Genomic DNA, 17,585 nt, shown 5'->3' with positions numbered 1-17,585 from the left:
GGATTACCCAAGACAAGAATCCAAAGGCTTGGGGCAATTTTTAGGCGATCAAGTGCAGAAGTTCTACTTTATCAAATACTCGCCCCCACACATCAAGGGATTTTTCCAATATGTTTCATTTAGATGAAAATGGAGGTGGGTCCCTGGCCATGACCAGGGAGAGGGATATTGTTCCCAGGTTCAAAGATGCCTCTGAATATCCTGGGGAATATGATAGCGCAAGTGAATTAGTTAGCTCTTGTAAAGAGACAGCTATGGTCGCATGGGATAAATGGCTTCATTCTCCTGTGTTCCCCTACGCTTGGATAGGCCAATGTTTCAAGCACATCTTCGATGAAACACTTTGGGAGAAAATGTTGAGATCTTGTATGTGAATGTGATTGGAAACATATGACAAAGACAACCTCATAGAAGGGAGAGCAAAGATGCTTCCCATTTTTTAAAAATATAAGTGCCAACTTTGAAATTTACGCAGGAATTTTGATTCATGAGAAAGTGAAAATGTACTTAGAAAACTGTTTGAATAACTTCTTCGTTGTTGTCAAAATTATTTAATTGTAAGCAAAAATTTAAATTCTGATTTGTAACAAACAGAAATTATTACTTGGGATTTATTTTATTGCCTCCTGATGTTTCAGGTAATTGCTGCCTCCAGTTGTATTTTGCCAGTATTTAATGTCATGTTGAGTGAACACAGTGTAAATTAAATGCTTATTAAAAAGCTCTGAGCCCTTGTATTTAATTTTTCACATTGTCTTACATTGTAGGAGGCTATTCAGCATATCGAGTCAGTGCCGGCTCATGGAGAATCCTATCAGTCCCGTCTCTCACACAGTTTCTTGTGACTTCTTCTCTCTGGCATGCTCATTAAGTCTTCCCTGATTCTCCTGCCACTCATGTGCATGACGAGTGATTTACCACAGCCAATTAATCTATCAGCACATCATTGGGGGAGTGGGAGGAAACTGGAGCACCGGGGGAAATCCAGAGAGTCATAGGGAGCATGTGCAAACTCCATGAATGAACACTGGTGATAAGGATTTCATGGGAGATACCAGCACTATTGTCAATGTCACTGGGGTATTACGAGAGATAAATTACATTTAGTAATGAGCTTCTTAAAGTCATATCCCACAATATTACTTTAGAAACACACTTACCGTGTCTGTGCAAGCAAACATGGTAGGCATTTTGGATTATTAATGACCTAAAGCCATAACATTTACCATTTCTTCACCCACTATCCAATTGTTGGCTTCAGGGAAAGGGAGGATATTGACCAAAACAACTCACTGATACCTAACCAGTAGCCAGTACCTTGCTTCACCATCTGATCTCCAGCAATGCAACATTTAAAACATTTGTAGAACCAAAGCCTGTTTATGATATAATCCAGTGGCTGTAACTGGCTGATTCAGGTACAAAGGTTCAAACTCTTAGGAGGGAGTGAGACTGCAGAAGGCATTTAGCTGAGGATGGCCAGAAGAAGGGAGAGTGAGGCGGGGCAGTGGTGAAAGGAAGGATGTGTTCATGTTCTATATAAAAAATTGGCTGAGGGAAGCAAATGTCATATTTCCAACTCTGCTGACAATGCAAAAGTAGGTGGCATTGTGAGCAGGGGGGAAGGATGTAAAAAGGTTTCAAAGATGTGGACAAGCTGGGCATAGTGTACTAAATTTGGGAAAATGTGAAGTTATTCGCTTTGGTTAATGAAGCCAAAAAGTGTCTTATTTTTTAATGGTGATAGGTTGACAAGTCTTAACATTCAAAAGGAATAAGGCATATTTGATCATAATTCTCAGCAAGCCAACATGCGCGATCATTGACTGAAGTCCCGCTTGAACAATTTCGAACCGGTAAAGTGTAAAATGATGGCGGCGAGAGAGCCCATAACGCACCGCGCCGCGGAAAGTGCCCTATACGCGGAGGGTAGAGGGGACAGAGGGCGGGGCCTATCGCGGCCTATGGGTCTCAGGCTCCACCGGCAGCCCGTGTAGAGCCGAAGGCCGAAGGGTTTGCGACTGATCAGCGGTTCCCGTTCAGGGCTCTGCGATGCACAGTCTATTTCCAGAATTTCATCCATCGGTGAGAGGCGACGGAGGGAGCGCCGCGGGAGGGACAAGGAGGGAGCGCCTCAGGGGGGATGACAAGGAGGGAGCGCCTCAGCAGGGATGGTGGAGGGAGCGCCTCAGGGGGGTTGGTGGAGGAGGGAGCGCCTCAGGGGGGATGGTGGAGGAGGGAGCGCCTCAGGAGGGATGGTGGAGGAGGGAGCGCCTCAGCAGGGATGGTGGAGGGAGCACTACTTGCGGGATAGGCAGTTGAGGCTTCTCGTTGAAAATGTGGAAACAGGCCCTTCGGCCCACCGAGTTCTATGTTATCCCACTTTCGCATCCTCTACACACTTGGGGTCATTTATAGAAACCAATTAACCCACAACCCCGCACGTCTTTTGGATGTGAGAGAAGGAAACTCTTGGCAGTCACAGGGAGAACGTGCAAACTCCACACTGACAGCACCCGAGGTCAGAATCAAAGATTCTAGAGGAGCAAGATAGACCACTCCTACGAAATCCAATGGACTGACGTGTAGTACGGATCGGGCTCCTGCGTTGTGAGGCAGCAGCTCTACCTGCTGTGCCTCTGGGTCGGTGCTGTGACATAAATGTTGGGCTGTACATCCCCATATTCCAGTAAATATCTCATACAGCACCTAAACAAGACCTTCAGCCCTTCACCTTGGAAAAAACTGTACCACGGGAAGGATGTGGATGCTTAGAAGATGTTTACAAATATGTTGCCTAGATTAGAATTTATTAGGTACAAGGAAAGGTTGGACAAACGTGTTTTCTTTTTTTTCTGGAGTGTCAGCGGCTGAAGGGAAATCTAATAGAAGTATATTCAATTATGAGAGGTGTATTGAGGGTAGGTAGAATCTTTCTCGCAGGCTGGAATTGTCTAATACTAGATGGTATTAATGGGTAGATGAAGGGTTTCGACCCGACATGTCACCTATTCCTTTTCTCCAGATATGCTGCCTGACCTGCTGAGTTATTCCAGCATTCTGTATCTATCTACTAGAGGGCATAGTTTTAAGCTGAGAGAAGTTTAAAGGGCCATGTTTTTTTGCAGATTGCGGTAGGTGTCTGAAACAGACTGCCAGGGTAGGTGGGGAGGTAGTGGAAGCAGATACAATAGCAGCATTTAGGAGGAATTTGGACAATATGATATGGACCGCGTGCAGGTGGATGAGCAGTTTAAATTAGCATTGTGGACAGAAAGACTTTGTGGGTCAAAGAGCCTGTTCCTGTGTTGCACCATTTTCAAAGATTGCACTCTCGTCCTGCAGATGTAAAACCTCTGGAAGCTGTGGTGGATGAAATTCCCCTGGTGTCTGAGCTGCAGGATTGTAAACATTGTTCTGGTGAAACATGTTCTTTGCTGGACGGACCGCCCTGCGCATTAGTTGTAAGCACAGTCATGCCGGGAGTTGCCTTGAAAATCTGCCCTTCAGGTGTGTGAGGAGGTCCTTGCATCTGAAGACTGGGTCTGGATTCTCCCAGCCTCCCCTCGTTGATCGCCACCGTCCAAATGTTGCAGGTAAATCTCGAGCATTTAGCGTCGGCGCCCCCACAACGGAGGAGGTGTTTGGCCAAAATTCGCTGCGGAGCTACGTGAGCCAATTGGAACAGGAGTATTCAGAGTCATTGGAACGGCTCAGTCTCTGCCAGGCTTCCCTGGAGACGGAGGGAAAGGAAGGGTCCAGAGCTCTGCAGAAGCGAGTGAGCGAACTGGCACCAGTGGTGACTGAGCTGCTGCAGCTGAGGAACAAGGAGCAGGAGCTGCAGGACATTCAGACCTTGCTGAAAGGTGAGGGGCTGACCTCATTCAGTGTCTTAGAGTAAAAAAAATATGTAAATAGTCCATGCTGAGCCAGGTGCTGACCTGAGCTACTCTCCTTTATCTACATATAGTACATATCTACATATGGTACATAACCTTTCCTATCCATGTGTTTTAAACATTGTAATTGTACCCACTTCTACCACTTCCTATGACATATCTGTGAACAGTTTGCCCTTCATGCCCCTTTAAAAATGTTCCCCTCTCACTCGAAACCTGTGCTGTGGTGCGAAATGACCCCACAACCTCGTTCACCAGATACTGTGTCATATCTGACATACCGGGTAAAATATCTATCTAGCTATCTATCTAATTACCTATCTATATAATCATTCATTCGGGATGCGGCGAGTGCCAACATTCATTGGCCATCGCTAATTGTCCTGGGCATTAAAGAGTCAACCTTATTGTCTGGGCTGGGGTTATTCGTAGACCAGACTGTTACATTCCCTCCCCTGAAGAACATTGACAAATCCGTCACGTGCCCCTGTGTGCCGCACTCTGAGCTAGTGCAGGTTGCATTCTGTGCTCCAGGCATATGGTAAAATCAGTACAGATACCGACGCCTGGTTTCTCTGTTGCAGATGATGATGCCGATCTAAAGAGACTTGCTGAGAGCGAAGAGAGTGCTTGCCAGGCAACCATTCAAGCCCTCAAGGCCAAGGTAGGAACAGCTCCCATCTCCTGCTTTAGAATTAGTGGTATTGCTGGAAAATTGAAGAGCCTGGGAAATGGGAAAGAAACTTCCAATATTCTAAACTTTCTCGGTCAAGATCAGAGCAGGAGGGAGGAATAATTGGAACCTGATAGCCAAAGTTATTGCGGCTGTATGGTGATACTGTGGCAGAGGCTTCAGGAGTCTTTATCTTGAGGATGGTAGAAAGAGGAAAAAGAAGGAATGGTGTATTTTAATCCAGCAATGAACTGCAAGTTCAAACGTTTTGACAGGCAATGTTTTATTATCAGGACCGGTTTGTGACCGGTCTTCTCATCTCAGGGTGCCTGCCGGTGCTGAAGACTCTGATTAGAACTCTCATCCATCTTCTGCATTGCAGATTCTTTCACTTCTGATCCCCTCTCAAGAGGTGAACAATAACGACCTGATTCTGGAAATTACTGCAGGCGTTGGGGGACAGGAGTCCATGCTATTCACTGCAGAGATGTTTGAAATGTACCAGAGTTATGCAGCCTTCAAGGATTGGCACTTTGAAGTACTGGAGTACTGTCACAGTGAATTAGGTAGGACCGTTGGTTAATACCGTAAGCTGGGTGTTAAACCCCACCACAGTCATGCTTCTCCTGTCTCTTTAACATCTTGCAGCCCACAACTTTCTGATATATCTGCTTATTGTGGCTTGACCTTCTGACATTTCTGTTGCTCTACCCTGCTTAGCTGTTTGTTCATCTTTTGAAACTCCAGAATCATGAGTGTGATCGTTATAATTTTCTCTCTCAGTATCTCACACTCTAATCATATCTCTCTTTCTCTATATATATTTTAAAGCTGGAACCACCCAGCTGGTCAGGCAGCATTCATGAAGAGTGATTCAGAATTAACATTTTAGGTCAGTGACCCTTTTTCAATGGGAAGGGTCTTTGACTTAACATATGAACTGCTTCTCTCTTCACAGATGCTGCCGGACTGCAATGTTTTCTATTTTTAGTGTAGTACATTTTTCAGTGGCTCAGTGTCAAATGTAGGCTGTTTCTGCTCCTGTGGAATGTCACTGGGCAATCTCTTGCATTGTGGCAACTGAATGAATACATGTGATTGTAAAACATTTTTCGTCGTTAGTGGAACACAGGAAATTGGGGAGGATGGAGAGGCCAGAACAAGGTGAATAGCTACATCAAGCTTACAGGTTGATAAATAAATGCAGAGATGTTGGAGGGATGCAAACCTGTGATGAGAATATTCAATTCTAGACTGAGATCTGCAATACTTGCATTGTTTCTTTGGGTTGGCAGTAAAGGTATTTGGGTATGCAGGAAAATTGTTCCCGATGTTGTGGGAGTCCAGAACCAGGGATCACAGTTTAAGAATAAGGGGTAGGCCATTTAGGACTGAGGTAAGGAAAAACTTTTTCACCCAGTGAGTTGTGAATCTGTGGAATTCTCTGCCACAGAAGGCAGTGGAGGCCAATTAGAATGGATGGCGCAGTGGGCTAAGTGTTCGGCTGGCGACCGGAAGGTAGCCGGTTCGAATCCCGCTTGGAGTGCATACTGTCGTTGTGTCCTTGGGCAAGACACTTCACCCACCTTTGCCTGTGTGTGAATGTGTGTGAGTGATTGGTGGTGGTCGGAGGGGCCGTAGGCGCAGATTAGCAGCCACGCTTCCGTCAGTCTGCCCCAGGGCAGCTGTGGCTACAGGAGTAGCTCACCACCACCGAGTGTGACTGAGGAGTGAATGAATAATGCGATGTAAAGCGCCTTGAGTATTTAGAAAGGCGCTATATAAATCCCATCCATTATTATTATTAATTCACTGGATGTTTTCAGGAAAGAGTTAGATATATCTGAGCTCTTACGGCTAACGGAATCAAGGGATAGGGGAAAAAATAGGAACGGGGTAGTGATTTTGGATGATCAGCCATGATCATATTGAATGGCAGTGCTGGCTTGAAGGGCCGAATGGCCTACCACCTATTTTCTTTGTTTCTAATGTGATTTCCCTTTCCACAGGAGGCTTGCGACATGCTGCAGCCAGTGTGAGCGGTCAGGGAAGCTACAGACAGATGAAGTACGAAGGGGGAGTTCACCGAGTGCAGAGGGTCCCCAGAACAGAGAAGCAAGGCAGGACTCACACCAGCACCATGACTGTGGCTGTGTTGCCCCAGCCCACTGAGGTATCTGTACTGCTTTGCACACATGGTAATTAAAGCCATGCTGTTTGCTACTGGTGAGCTACTGATGTGAAGGATGTTTGGCTGGCAACTGAATATTTCTCTAACAGCTTGGATAGGGCTGCCTTGCATTAGCATTGTGTTCTCTCTTGTCAGCAGCTTTTTTCACATGGTGTCAGGTATATGGAACAAACTGCTAGATGTAGTAGTTGAGGCTGGAACAATAACAAATGAAAGGTTTAGCAGGCAAATGGAATTAGTTTAGATTTCAGTATCTTGGTTGGCATAGACATGTGGGCCAAAGTGCCTGCTTCTGTGCTGTATGGATCTGTGAGGGACCTTTAAGCTGCTTCTAGACTGTCCTATCTTACATTTCTAGAGCTGGAGACGGCCTGAGTTAAACAGTGAAAGCCTCTTGTTGCCTCATGAACCACTCCTAATGAAGAGATAGGACGGGTTAACTACACAGTAAACTTTCCATCTCACACACCCAAGATCGTTTCAGCATCGGTGAGACACAGAGTAAAGATCCCTTCACACAATTACATGATGCACTCCTGGGACACGGGCAGCACTGGTTAGGTGCAGAGTAAAGTTTCTACCATACTATTTTATGACACACATTCATGGCCAGGAATTGCACTGGTTGGAGATTAAAGCTCTCTCTACACTGTCCCATAGCATACTTCCAGGGACATTATGGGTTTAATTCCTGAAGCTCGTTTTACACTCTCCCATCAGATACACCCAGGATAGAGCATCATGGGTTCGACACAGATTAACTCCCTCTACCCTGCAGACACCTTGAACTCTCTTCTCCAACTTGTGTAAGGTTTACCAGATGGAGCGATTATGTGTCATCCTCACTGTAACAGCTTTAGAACATGAATTTATGTGAAAGGAAATCAAAAAAACTTTGATGAACAGCCAACTGGTTCACAAAAATATTTTTGGTGACTGCAGTTATCCTTGCCTGGTCTGTGATTACCCATCCCTGATCCAAGACTTCACCTTCTTGGGTTGGTGGTGAATGGCAGTGTTGTCTGGGCTTTAACAAGTGCCTTAAAGGAGATTTGTGGAGCTCAGGACCTGGGACAGCAGGATGGTGGGGCTGGCAGTGGTGGACAGAGGGAGGTCCCGGGCTGGGCAGTGGATGAGTTTTGTTGACGCTGCGAGTGGTGGCTTTGCACTTCAGTTGAACGCTGTCCGCTCATGTTCCTCCGATTAGATTGAGCTGACGATCAGCCCCAAAGACTTGCGGATAGAAACAAAGCGAGCGAGCGGTGCGGGGGGCCAACACGTCAACACGACGGACAGCGCAGTCCGAATCCTCCACATCCCGACAGGTAACAGCACTCAAGTCGTGCATAAATACAACAGCTATTGCAAAGAGAAAAATACAAGATAGACACAAAATGCTATAGTAACTCAGCGGGACAGGCAGCATCTCTGGATAGAAGGAATGGGTGATGTTTCTGGTTGAGAACCTTCTTCAGACTAAATCAGGGGAGAGGGAGATACAGAGATAAGGAGGTGTGAAAACAAGACAGAGGGGATGAGATCAAGGAAAATGTACAAGGTTCAGAATATAGTGTTTTACAACATGATAGCGTTACAGTGACAGAAAATGCAGATAAAAAAATGTGCAAGGTCTGCGGTGAGGTAACTAAGTTCAACGGTTGTTGGGGAGGTAGTTTTGGGATGAAATGTTACATGCGAGGGCTAGAATGGAGAATCATAGGGATCATGATGAGGGAGGTAATGTGGATGGAAGGGAATTGCTCCAAGCAATGGGCCTGCTGGGCACTTGAGGAACTTGGCATGTCTGTGACAAGTCTTACCAATTTCTACAGATGCATCGTAGAAAGCATTCTATCAGGACATAAAAGTTTAATTTGGCAATTGGTAAGTCCACGGTTTCAAGAAAGTGCAGAGTTGTGGATGCAGCCCAGTCTATCACGCAAACTAGTCTCAACCCCTCTACCCCCATTGACTCCTTTTACACTTCACACTGCCTTGGGGACACTGCCAACATAATCAACTCACGCTCCTGTCATTCCTCCTCCTTTCTCCTATCAGGTCGAAGACACAAAAACTTTAAAGCGCATCACCAGATTCAAGAGAAGCTTTGTTCCCTACTTTTATCAGACTACTGAATTGTCTTTGCATAAGCGTGTAGTCCCGATCTTGCAGCCTACTTCATTGTATGGCTTTTGCACTTTTGCACTTTTTTAATCTGCACTTTCTCTCTAACTGCTGTGCTGTAATGCTACATTCTGCACGGGTGTTTTTTCTTTGCACTAGCTGTTGTACTTCTGTCTGGCCTGCCTGCACTCGTATATAGTAAGATTTGACTGGACAGCACGCAAACAGTTTTCCACTGTAGCTCGATGCATGACAAAAATAAACCACTGTGACCACCGGTGATGAGTCGGCTGCCAGGCACTGTGGCTATCCTGAGGTTGGGGGTCGTAGTGTTCATGTGCCGATCTCTGGTCAGCAGTGCTTGTTTCTGTCCCCGGGCAGGTGTGGTAGCCGAGTGCCAGCAGGGGAGGTCACAGCTGAAGAATCGAGAGCGTGCCATGCAGCGGCTGCGTGCAAAACTGTACAGCATGAAGCTGGAAGAGGAGATCAGCCGACGGCAACAAGCCCGGAGGATACAGGTATGTCAATAGTGCACACTGACAGACACTTTGCCAATAGGCCTAGCCTCTGATTCCAAATCAAGACAGACGCGTTTTGGAATAATGGTAGAAAACATTATCGTGTTGAAAAAACCCTCTGCCAGGCGGTGCAGCTACTTGATCCGCTGCCTTGCAGTGCTGGAGTCTTTGTTTCAATGCTGACCATGGGTGCTGTCTGTCACTCCACAATCTTGTCACTCCTTACAATTCCCAACTTTTGTTCAGTAATGGTTCTGCAAAAAGCCTAATTTTTTCCCCCCCCAAGCAATGAATCAAAGTTTCTGCTGGGCCAACAAATCTTGGCAAATATGATTGCGGCTGAAAATGGAAACAGCTGCCACCTCGCCTTTCCAGTGGCCTGAGAGCAATGCTAAACTACGGTGCTGTCTGCATGGAGTTTGCACATTCACCCCGTGACCATGTAGGTTTCCCCTAGTTCAGGGGTGGGGAACCTTTTCATGTTGGATTGCCGCGTTAAGTTAGCTGTAATCTAATAAGGCCGCTTCCAACAAACTTCAATTAGATATACTTCAAAATGTACATTATTTTCTAAAAATCTAACTACTATGTACTAACTTCAAGAAAATGAAAATAAAAATTGTTAATTCTAAAGTTAACAAACCTCTTAATGAAACATTTTCCCAAGAAGTATAAATAATTTGAACAAGGCTTCACACTTTAACCAATCACAAGGTAACAGCACAAACACTCTGCAACATAATGAATAATACTCAACACCCCATCCTATGACCAATCCTAATCATGCATTTGCAAACCTGCTCGGTTCTTCTGCAAAACCCTCACACATATTAACAAAAGGAAGGACATCTGGACCTCACCTTATCCTCAACTTCCATCTAGGGTCCAGACTCCTTGGAGCTGTGACTCACAGCTTGCAACTTTCACAGAAAGAGGCCAAGCAGGCTTTGCAAATACAGAGATTCTCCATTTTGTGACATCTTTTATTTGGCTAATTACAAAATTTAGATTCATTCTAGGCCATTAATGGCGGCCTATTGAAGGCCGCGGGTTTCCCACCCCTGCCCTAGTTTCTTCCTGCGGGTACAGGCTATTCAGAATTGGTCACGTGCAATGAAGAAGGATTGATAAGATCCACAATATGATTGAATGCAGATGCAGTTTGAGGATGAGCACAAGACCAAAACGACTGTCTTCAACTTAATGAATGACAATTATAATAGTCATAGAGTTGTCTGAGATGGACTGGGAAAATTAGCTAAAACAGGTCAGTAGATAAAAAGCAGCAGCTGGTCTATAACACTCAGCAGGAACGTATTCCAATTAAAAAAGGGATTCCATGCAAAAGACACAGTCTGCGATTGACAAAGGAGGTCAAAGATAATGTTAAATAGTGATAGACCAGAGGACTGGGGTGGCTTTGATCCAGCTGTGAAAGACTAAACAAGCTCATGAGCAATGGAAATGCAAGATGTGCAGATACTGGAATCTTGAACAAAAGTGCTGGAGGAACAGCTGCTCAGGCAGCATCTGTGTAGTGAAATGGACAGACAATGTTTCGGGTCTGGGACTTTCTTCAGATTAAAGTAGTAGGAGGAAGATAGCTTGTAAAAAGAGGTGGAGGGAAGAGGTGGGACAAAAACTGGCAAGTGATAAGTAGATAAATACAAAATGCTGGATAAAGGGGCAGTCCCACTGCGACGACCTAATCTGCGAGTTTAGACGAGTTTGCCCTTGACTCAAACTCGCAGCATGGTCGACACGTGGTCCTAGTAGGTCCTATGAAGTCATTGGAATTCTCATTCATGCTCGAGGGAAGTTCCTGAATACTCGCTAGGTCGCGGAAAAACTTTCAGTATGTTGAAAAATTTTCCACGAGTAAAATTTGGTCAGCATGGTTCTTTTTAACTCGTAGTGCAGTGGAGCGGGGTTGCTATTTAGTTACAAACAGTCGAGGGCAGCCGTAGGCAATCTCCTAAGCTGACTGGGCATTTTGATTGGCTCATTGGAGTTTTCAGGACCAAGGAAAACCAGCTGGTAGGGGGGGGGGTCTCCCCCCCCTCCCCCTTCTCTGCCCCCCCCCTTCTCTCCCCTTCTCTGCCCCCCCCACCCCCTCACCCCCTCAAAGCGCTCTGTAAAGGACTTACCGTACACCTTGCTGCCGTCTTTTACCTTCCTCTTCACCGCGGGTCTGAATTTCAGACAGCGTTCCCCCGCTTTCCCTGGCCCCCGCCTTTGCGATGTGTGTTTGTGTGTGTGTGTGTGCGGTCGGTCGATCCAGCTCGCGGTTTCAACGCCGCTGACGGTCGATCCAGCTCGAGGTTTTCCAGGCGAGTGCCCTCGAGCTTGAAGTTCGAAGACACTCTTAACTCGCGGATTAGGTCGCCGCAGTGGGACAGCCCCTTTAAGGCAGCATCTCTCTCTCGAGAGAAGAAATAGTCTGAAGAGGGGTCTCAAGCCCAAACATCACCTATTCCTTTTTTTCCAGACTGCTGCCTTTGCTGCTTGACCTGCTGTTACTCCAGCAATTTGTGTCTATCTTCAGTGTAAACCAGCATCTGCAGTTCCTTCTCATACAAATGATAGGTAGATATTGGTAAGAAGTGATTGGAAGATGGTTGGAGATGGTAACAAAGGGTAGAGGATAAATGGAGGCAAAAGGGTGTCAGGCAAGGAAATAAGATGAGCAGTGAAATGTCGAGCCAGAGAGACAGATAATGAGTAAAAGAGGACAGGTTTGGGAGGGAAAAGGGGGATTTCATGAATTTTATGAAGGCTAAATCATGTTCGACATACTGGTTAGAATGTATTGAGTATGTGATGGGGAGAGTAGATGGACAGGAACATGAGTAGGGAGGGGTAGGAGATGAGCAGAAGGAGGGGGGTGAATGGAACAGGATGACGGGAGCAGTGGAAGAGTGGTGTGTGTGAATGGGTGTTTCATTTCCCCACCTTCCCTGTGTGCACTTGCCAAATTTTGCCCCATCCCTTTCACTCAACTTTCTTTACCAGTTTTATTCCCTCTACTCCATCAGTTTGAAGAAGGATCCCAACCTGAAATGTGTCTCATTTCCCTTGCATGCTGCCTGACCCACTGAGTTCCTCCATCGCTTTATTGTTTACATCAGAAGAGGGAAATTTGATTTTGAGAGAAAGCTTGCTTGCATATAATATCAAAACAAACTTTAAGAGTTTCTCAGGATATCTAAATAGGAAGAAGGCAGCTAGGGTATGTATAGAACTTCCTCCAACAAGGCTGGTGAATTAATGATGGGGAAACAAAAAATGACAGATGTTCAATTTTTTTTCCATCAGTCTTCACCATGGAGAACACTGCAAATATCCCCAAGGTTACAGATGAGCTGATTTCAAGTAACCCGAAGAAATTAGTAAAATTCCCATTCGCAACAGATAAATTATTAAAGAAACTCGCATGACTAAAGACAGACAAATCACTGGGACCTGATGGTCTGAATGCAAGGGTTTTAAAGGAGGCAGCTGCAGAGATAGTGGGCTAATGATTGAAAATGTTTTAATCTTGCTAAATTCCAGAAGATTGGAAAACTTCTAATGTTGTTCAAAAGAAGAGGAAGACAGAAGGCAGGAAACTATTGGCCAGTTAGTTTCACATCCATTGTTGGCAAGACACTAGTGTCAACAATCAAAGGAAATAATTAATCATTTAGGAAAACTGAATTTAATCAAATCTAATCATCATTAATTTATCAAAGGTAAATCATGTTCGACATACGTTTAAATTTGTTGTGTATGTGACGGGGAGAGGGTATGGTACTTTATGGTATGGTGCTTTTTGTCACATGTACCAAGGTACAATGAAATTCATATTTATATACAATTCCGTATGCATCACCATACATAAGCACTTAGATACATATTAGATTAGCATCTCAGATACAATACAAGTGTACAGCAATAGTGCTGTGACACAGTGTACACAGTTTGGTGCCAATTTCAAGACACTTGTAAGTGCAGGGATCGTGATATTACCATGAAGGTCTGTTGGCCGGGTAGCATTGCAGGGTCGGCCTAGCCAAGTGAGGCCGTGGTGACCTTAATCGCTGCAGTCCATGTGCTCGGCGTCTTGGAGCAGCGCCTGGTCCAGCCGAGCCCCAGGCAGCTGCAGGGCCTTCAGCGGACCACTCCCCCATCGAGGCAATGCACTCCTTCCCGCAGCCAGTCTGCTTAACTGCCCACCAGGTGGGTTCCCGTGGGTCATCAATCCGCATCCGGAGAGCCAAGCCTTCCGGACGGGTTTCCCCTCTGCGGGGTGGGTCCTCTATCCGTGGCGGGCTGGGACTACCGGGCGGGTTCTGCTTTGTGCCGTGTTATTAAGTAAGTTCATAAATCATAGGAACAGAATTAGGCCTATGGGCCCATCAAGTCTACTCTACCATTCAATCATGGCTGATCTATCTTTCCCTCTCAACTCAATTCTCCTGTCTTCTCCCCATAACTTTTGACACCCTTACAAATCAAGAATCTGTTCATCTCTGCTTTAAAAATACCAAATAACTTTGCTCCATAGCAGTCTGTGGCAATGAATTCCATAGATTTGCTACCTTCTGACTAAATAAACCTGTAGATGCAGTGTACCTAGATTCCCAAAAGGCATTTCACAGGCTGCCACATAAGAGGCTGGTGCATAAATGAGAGTCCATTGCCTTGGAGAAAGCATGTTGGCATGGAATGAAAAATGGCTGTTTTGCAGAAAATAAAATATTTGGAATAAATGGGTCCTATTCAGACAGGAGGGATGTGGAGTACCCAGGGGATTAGTTCTTGTCCTCAATTATGTAATATTTCCAATAATGACCTGGAGGAGAGAAAAAAAAAGGTTTCTAAATTCCAAATTTGCTGATAATACAAAACTAAGTGGAAGGGCATGTTGTGATGAGACTGCAAGTGAGTGATATTCAGAGAGATCTAGGTATTCTAGTGTATGAATCACAAGCAGTTAGCTATCATGTCCAACAAGCAAGTAAAAAGATCAATGGCATTTTCACTATAAATACATCTGTTAACATAGCTGTTTTTATGTGTTGATCAGTTTTCCAGCTAATCACATTCATGAACATTCCTTAGTGGGGGCGCAGTGGAGCAGCGCTAGAGTTGCTGCCTTACAGTGCCAGAGACCTGACCTCGGGTGCTGTCTGTACGGAGTTTGTATGTTCTTCCTGTGACCACGTAGGTTTTCTCTGAGTCTCCAATTTTCTCCCACATTACAAAGACAAGCAGGTTTGTAGGTTTATTGGCTTCTATAAATTGTCCCTAGGGTGTAGGATAGAACTAGTGTATGGTCGGCATGGTCTTGGTGGGTCGAAGGGCCTGTTTCCATGCTGTATCTCTAAACTAAACAATGTCAGACATTTGAAAATATTCACCAACAGACTTCTTCAACTCTTGTTTTTTAATCAGATTGGGACCAGGGGAAGATCAGAAAAAATCCGAACATACAATTTCCCACAGGACAGGGTTACGGACCATCGGATTGGGAAATCGCTCTTCAACCTGAAGGACTTCATGCTGGGGGAAGAGCTTCTGGATGAGATGGTTGAGGAGCTGAAAAGCCTGGCCGATAGTGAATGTTTGTTTGAGTTCCTGGAGAACATGCAGAGACGTCAGAATGAGCAGGGCATCAATGACAATCTCTCAAAATCCCAGTAACAATGGACATTATGCACCGATTCGTATTGATTCTACACGGCCCCGTCTCAGCTCCTTTATGGCTAAAGCCCTTGCCTGTGGCACCTCCAGAGTTATTCCAATGGATTTTATGAGGCCTCATCCAATCTATGCAGACTGCAGCTCAGCCAAATCTCTGCAGTTGGTGTCTTCACTCAAACGATCTCATTGTGCCAGTAAGCTCCACTCACCACATCTGTCCCCACTCACTTTCTCTAGCTCCCGGTCCAGCAGTATCTAGATTATCTTATCCTGTTTCTTCGGAACCCTCCAGGGCCTTGTCCCATTTGTGTGTAAGCCCTGCATCGCTGCCTTCTGAGATCTGGTCACACTACCCCCTTGATAATCTCCAAATGTAATTACTCCACTGTGGGTGACTCTGCCCTTGGCTACCTATGACCAGAGGTCTATTCCGAAACCCTGCCATCGTTCTCGTCTCCTGAGGGCATCTGAGCACAGCACACTTGGTGAAATATTACTCCAGGCCTATAGTCAGTTTATTGAAAACCCAGGCAATGAAACTCTGATCTGTGATGAGATATCATGATGAGGCCACAAAGCATCTGTACCTTTTTGAGAATTAAGTCTTACTGTGTTATTGTGTATTACTGTGTTATTGTGAGAATTAAGTGTTACTGTGGTATTTCTGTGGCATTTTCTCTGCTAGACTAATTCTGAAAGGATGAAGATGATCTTTGATCTTGGTATAGTACAGAGAGATGTAGTTTCACGGACCAAGCTTATCAAGAGAAGAGTTGGACATTGTGCTGAGATGCATGGGGTGAATTCCTTTAACCAAGTTGCCACTACTGCACCATGCGGCATTTCACAGTGAGGTCCTGGAAAATGTGGTCAACTCCCACTATCTTGGGAGCGAGCCATCAATGATTAAATTAACCACCTGAAATACAGCAGTGCAGCCTTTGATTAATTGAGGAAACTAGTGTTCTCCTGTCCCTCCATTGGCCTAATCTATAGTTCGGTTCTGGTGTGTAAAGTGCTGGATAACCAAGGTTTTACTGTATTACTTTTACTTGGGTCACTGTTGGAAAGGAGGGGAAAGAACAGATTTGGAGGAATGGTGGGCCATGACGTAATTTTACATCTGAAAGTTGGGGAACACTGGTATGAGTTATAAGGGGCATGATGGTGGGGGAGCAGGACCTGGTTTGTTGGCAAGAATGAGGTAGTGGAGAAGAGTAAACAACGGATCCCCTGGAAACATGAGAGTTGTGGACTAATTGAGGTTGGTAGTTGAGAGATGTGAGCTGGTATTGTGAGTTCCTTATTAATGCATGGTAGGTGGCACATCCTACACTCCTGTTCCAACACATCCCGTGGTCTCTCACTCCTCTGGTGTAGTCATTCACACTTTTTCACCTATCTTTTATTTCTCTACTAGTCCCAATACTGTTCTCGCACATCTCTGTTACTCCACCCTCTAATAGACTTTCCCTTTTGCCCTAGTTTCCGCCTTATTTCTCTGGTAAGGTGTCCTCACCGCCTAGTGATGACCCTTTCTTCCATCGCCAACATTTCTCCCCCTCCACATGGATACCCCTTGTTGGCCTTCTATCCTCTTTGAACATTTGTATTTCCAACTGCCTGCGCGATATCAACTGTCTTAACTTCTTCACTCGCCTTACCCACTTCAATCTCACCCCCTCTGAACGCAGAGCCCTCTGCTCACTCAGGAACAATCCCAACATTGTTATTAAACCTGCCGATAAGGGAGGTGCCGTTGTAATCTGGCAGGCTGACCTCTACCGTCCTGAGGCTAGGTGTGAACTCTCCCTGTGACCATGACCCCACTGTCGAACATCAGGCCATCATCTCCCACACTGTTTCTGATCTCATCACCTCTGGCCATCTGCCCTCCACAGCCTCCAACTTTATTCTTCCCCAGCTCCGCACTGCTTGCTTCTATCTCTTTCCCAAAACCCACAAGCACGATTTACCTGGCAGACCCATTGTTTCTACCTGCTCCTGCTCCATGGAACTGATCTCCAAATACCTTGATTCCATCCGACACCTCTTTGTCCTGATCCTTTCCACCAACATCCTCGACACCTCACACACCCTTCAACTCTTCAATAACTTTCAATTTCTAGAAACCATTGCTTTCCTTTACCGAGGATGTCCAGTCCCTTAACACCTCCATCCCCCATCAGAAAGGCCTCAAGGCCCTTGTCCTCACCCTCAACAACTTCTCCTTTGACTCTTCTCACTTTCATCAAGTTAATGGTGTAGCCATGGGCACATGCATGGGTCCGAGCTATGCCTGTCTTTTTGTTTGTTATGCCGAACATTGCTAGTTCCAAATAAATGTACACTGAACCTATCATCCAACTCTTTCTCCACTACATCGGGGCTGCCTCCTGCACCCATGCAGAACTCATTGATTTTATTAACTTCGTCACTAATTTCCACTCAAGTTCTGACAACTCTCTGCTTTCTTCATCTCTCTGTCTCCATCA

The 17,585-nt window shown here is 45.4% G+C and overlaps 1 protein-coding gene across 2 annotated transcripts; it reads left to right on the top strand.

The window, feature by feature from the left end:
• The first annotated feature begins 1,938 nt into the window (after window positions 1-1,938).
• Window positions 1,939-16,019, top strand: mtrf1l (mitochondrial translation release factor 1 like). 2 transcript variants are annotated; one of them, XM_033026051.1, is made up of 8 exons: window positions 1,939-2,085; window positions 3,346-3,866; window positions 4,484-4,563; window positions 4,955-5,138; window positions 6,582-6,745; window positions 7,971-8,088; window positions 9,269-9,405; window positions 14,842-16,019. In XM_033026051.1, exons 2-8 carry the CDS (start codon window positions 3,428-3,430, stop codon window positions 15,088-15,090), a joined length of 1,371 nt encoding a protein of 456 aa, XP_032881942.1. In that variant the 5' UTR covers window positions 1,939-2,085; window positions 3,346-3,427; the 3' UTR covers window positions 15,091-16,019. The 2 variants fall into 2 exon arrangements, with proteins under 2 accessions (XP_032881942.1, XP_032881943.1); XM_033026052.1 differs by lacking the exon at window positions 1,939-2,085 and adding an exon at window positions 3,099-3,134 and having other exon boundaries at window positions 3,165-3,866.
• Window positions 16,020-17,585: the final 1,566 nt, after the last annotated feature.

The sequence above is a fragment of the Amblyraja radiata genome, chromosome 8 (genome assembly GCF_010909765.2).
Source record: "Amblyraja radiata isolate CabotCenter1 chromosome 8, sAmbRad1.1.pri, whole genome shotgun sequence".
In the NCBI taxonomy this organism is placed as follows: Eukaryota; Metazoa; Chordata; class Chondrichthyes; order Rajiformes; family Rajidae; genus Amblyraja; species Amblyraja radiata.
The sequence above is the reverse complement of the archived record's forward strand: the minus strand, read 5'-3'. Positions and strand labels throughout refer to the sequence as shown.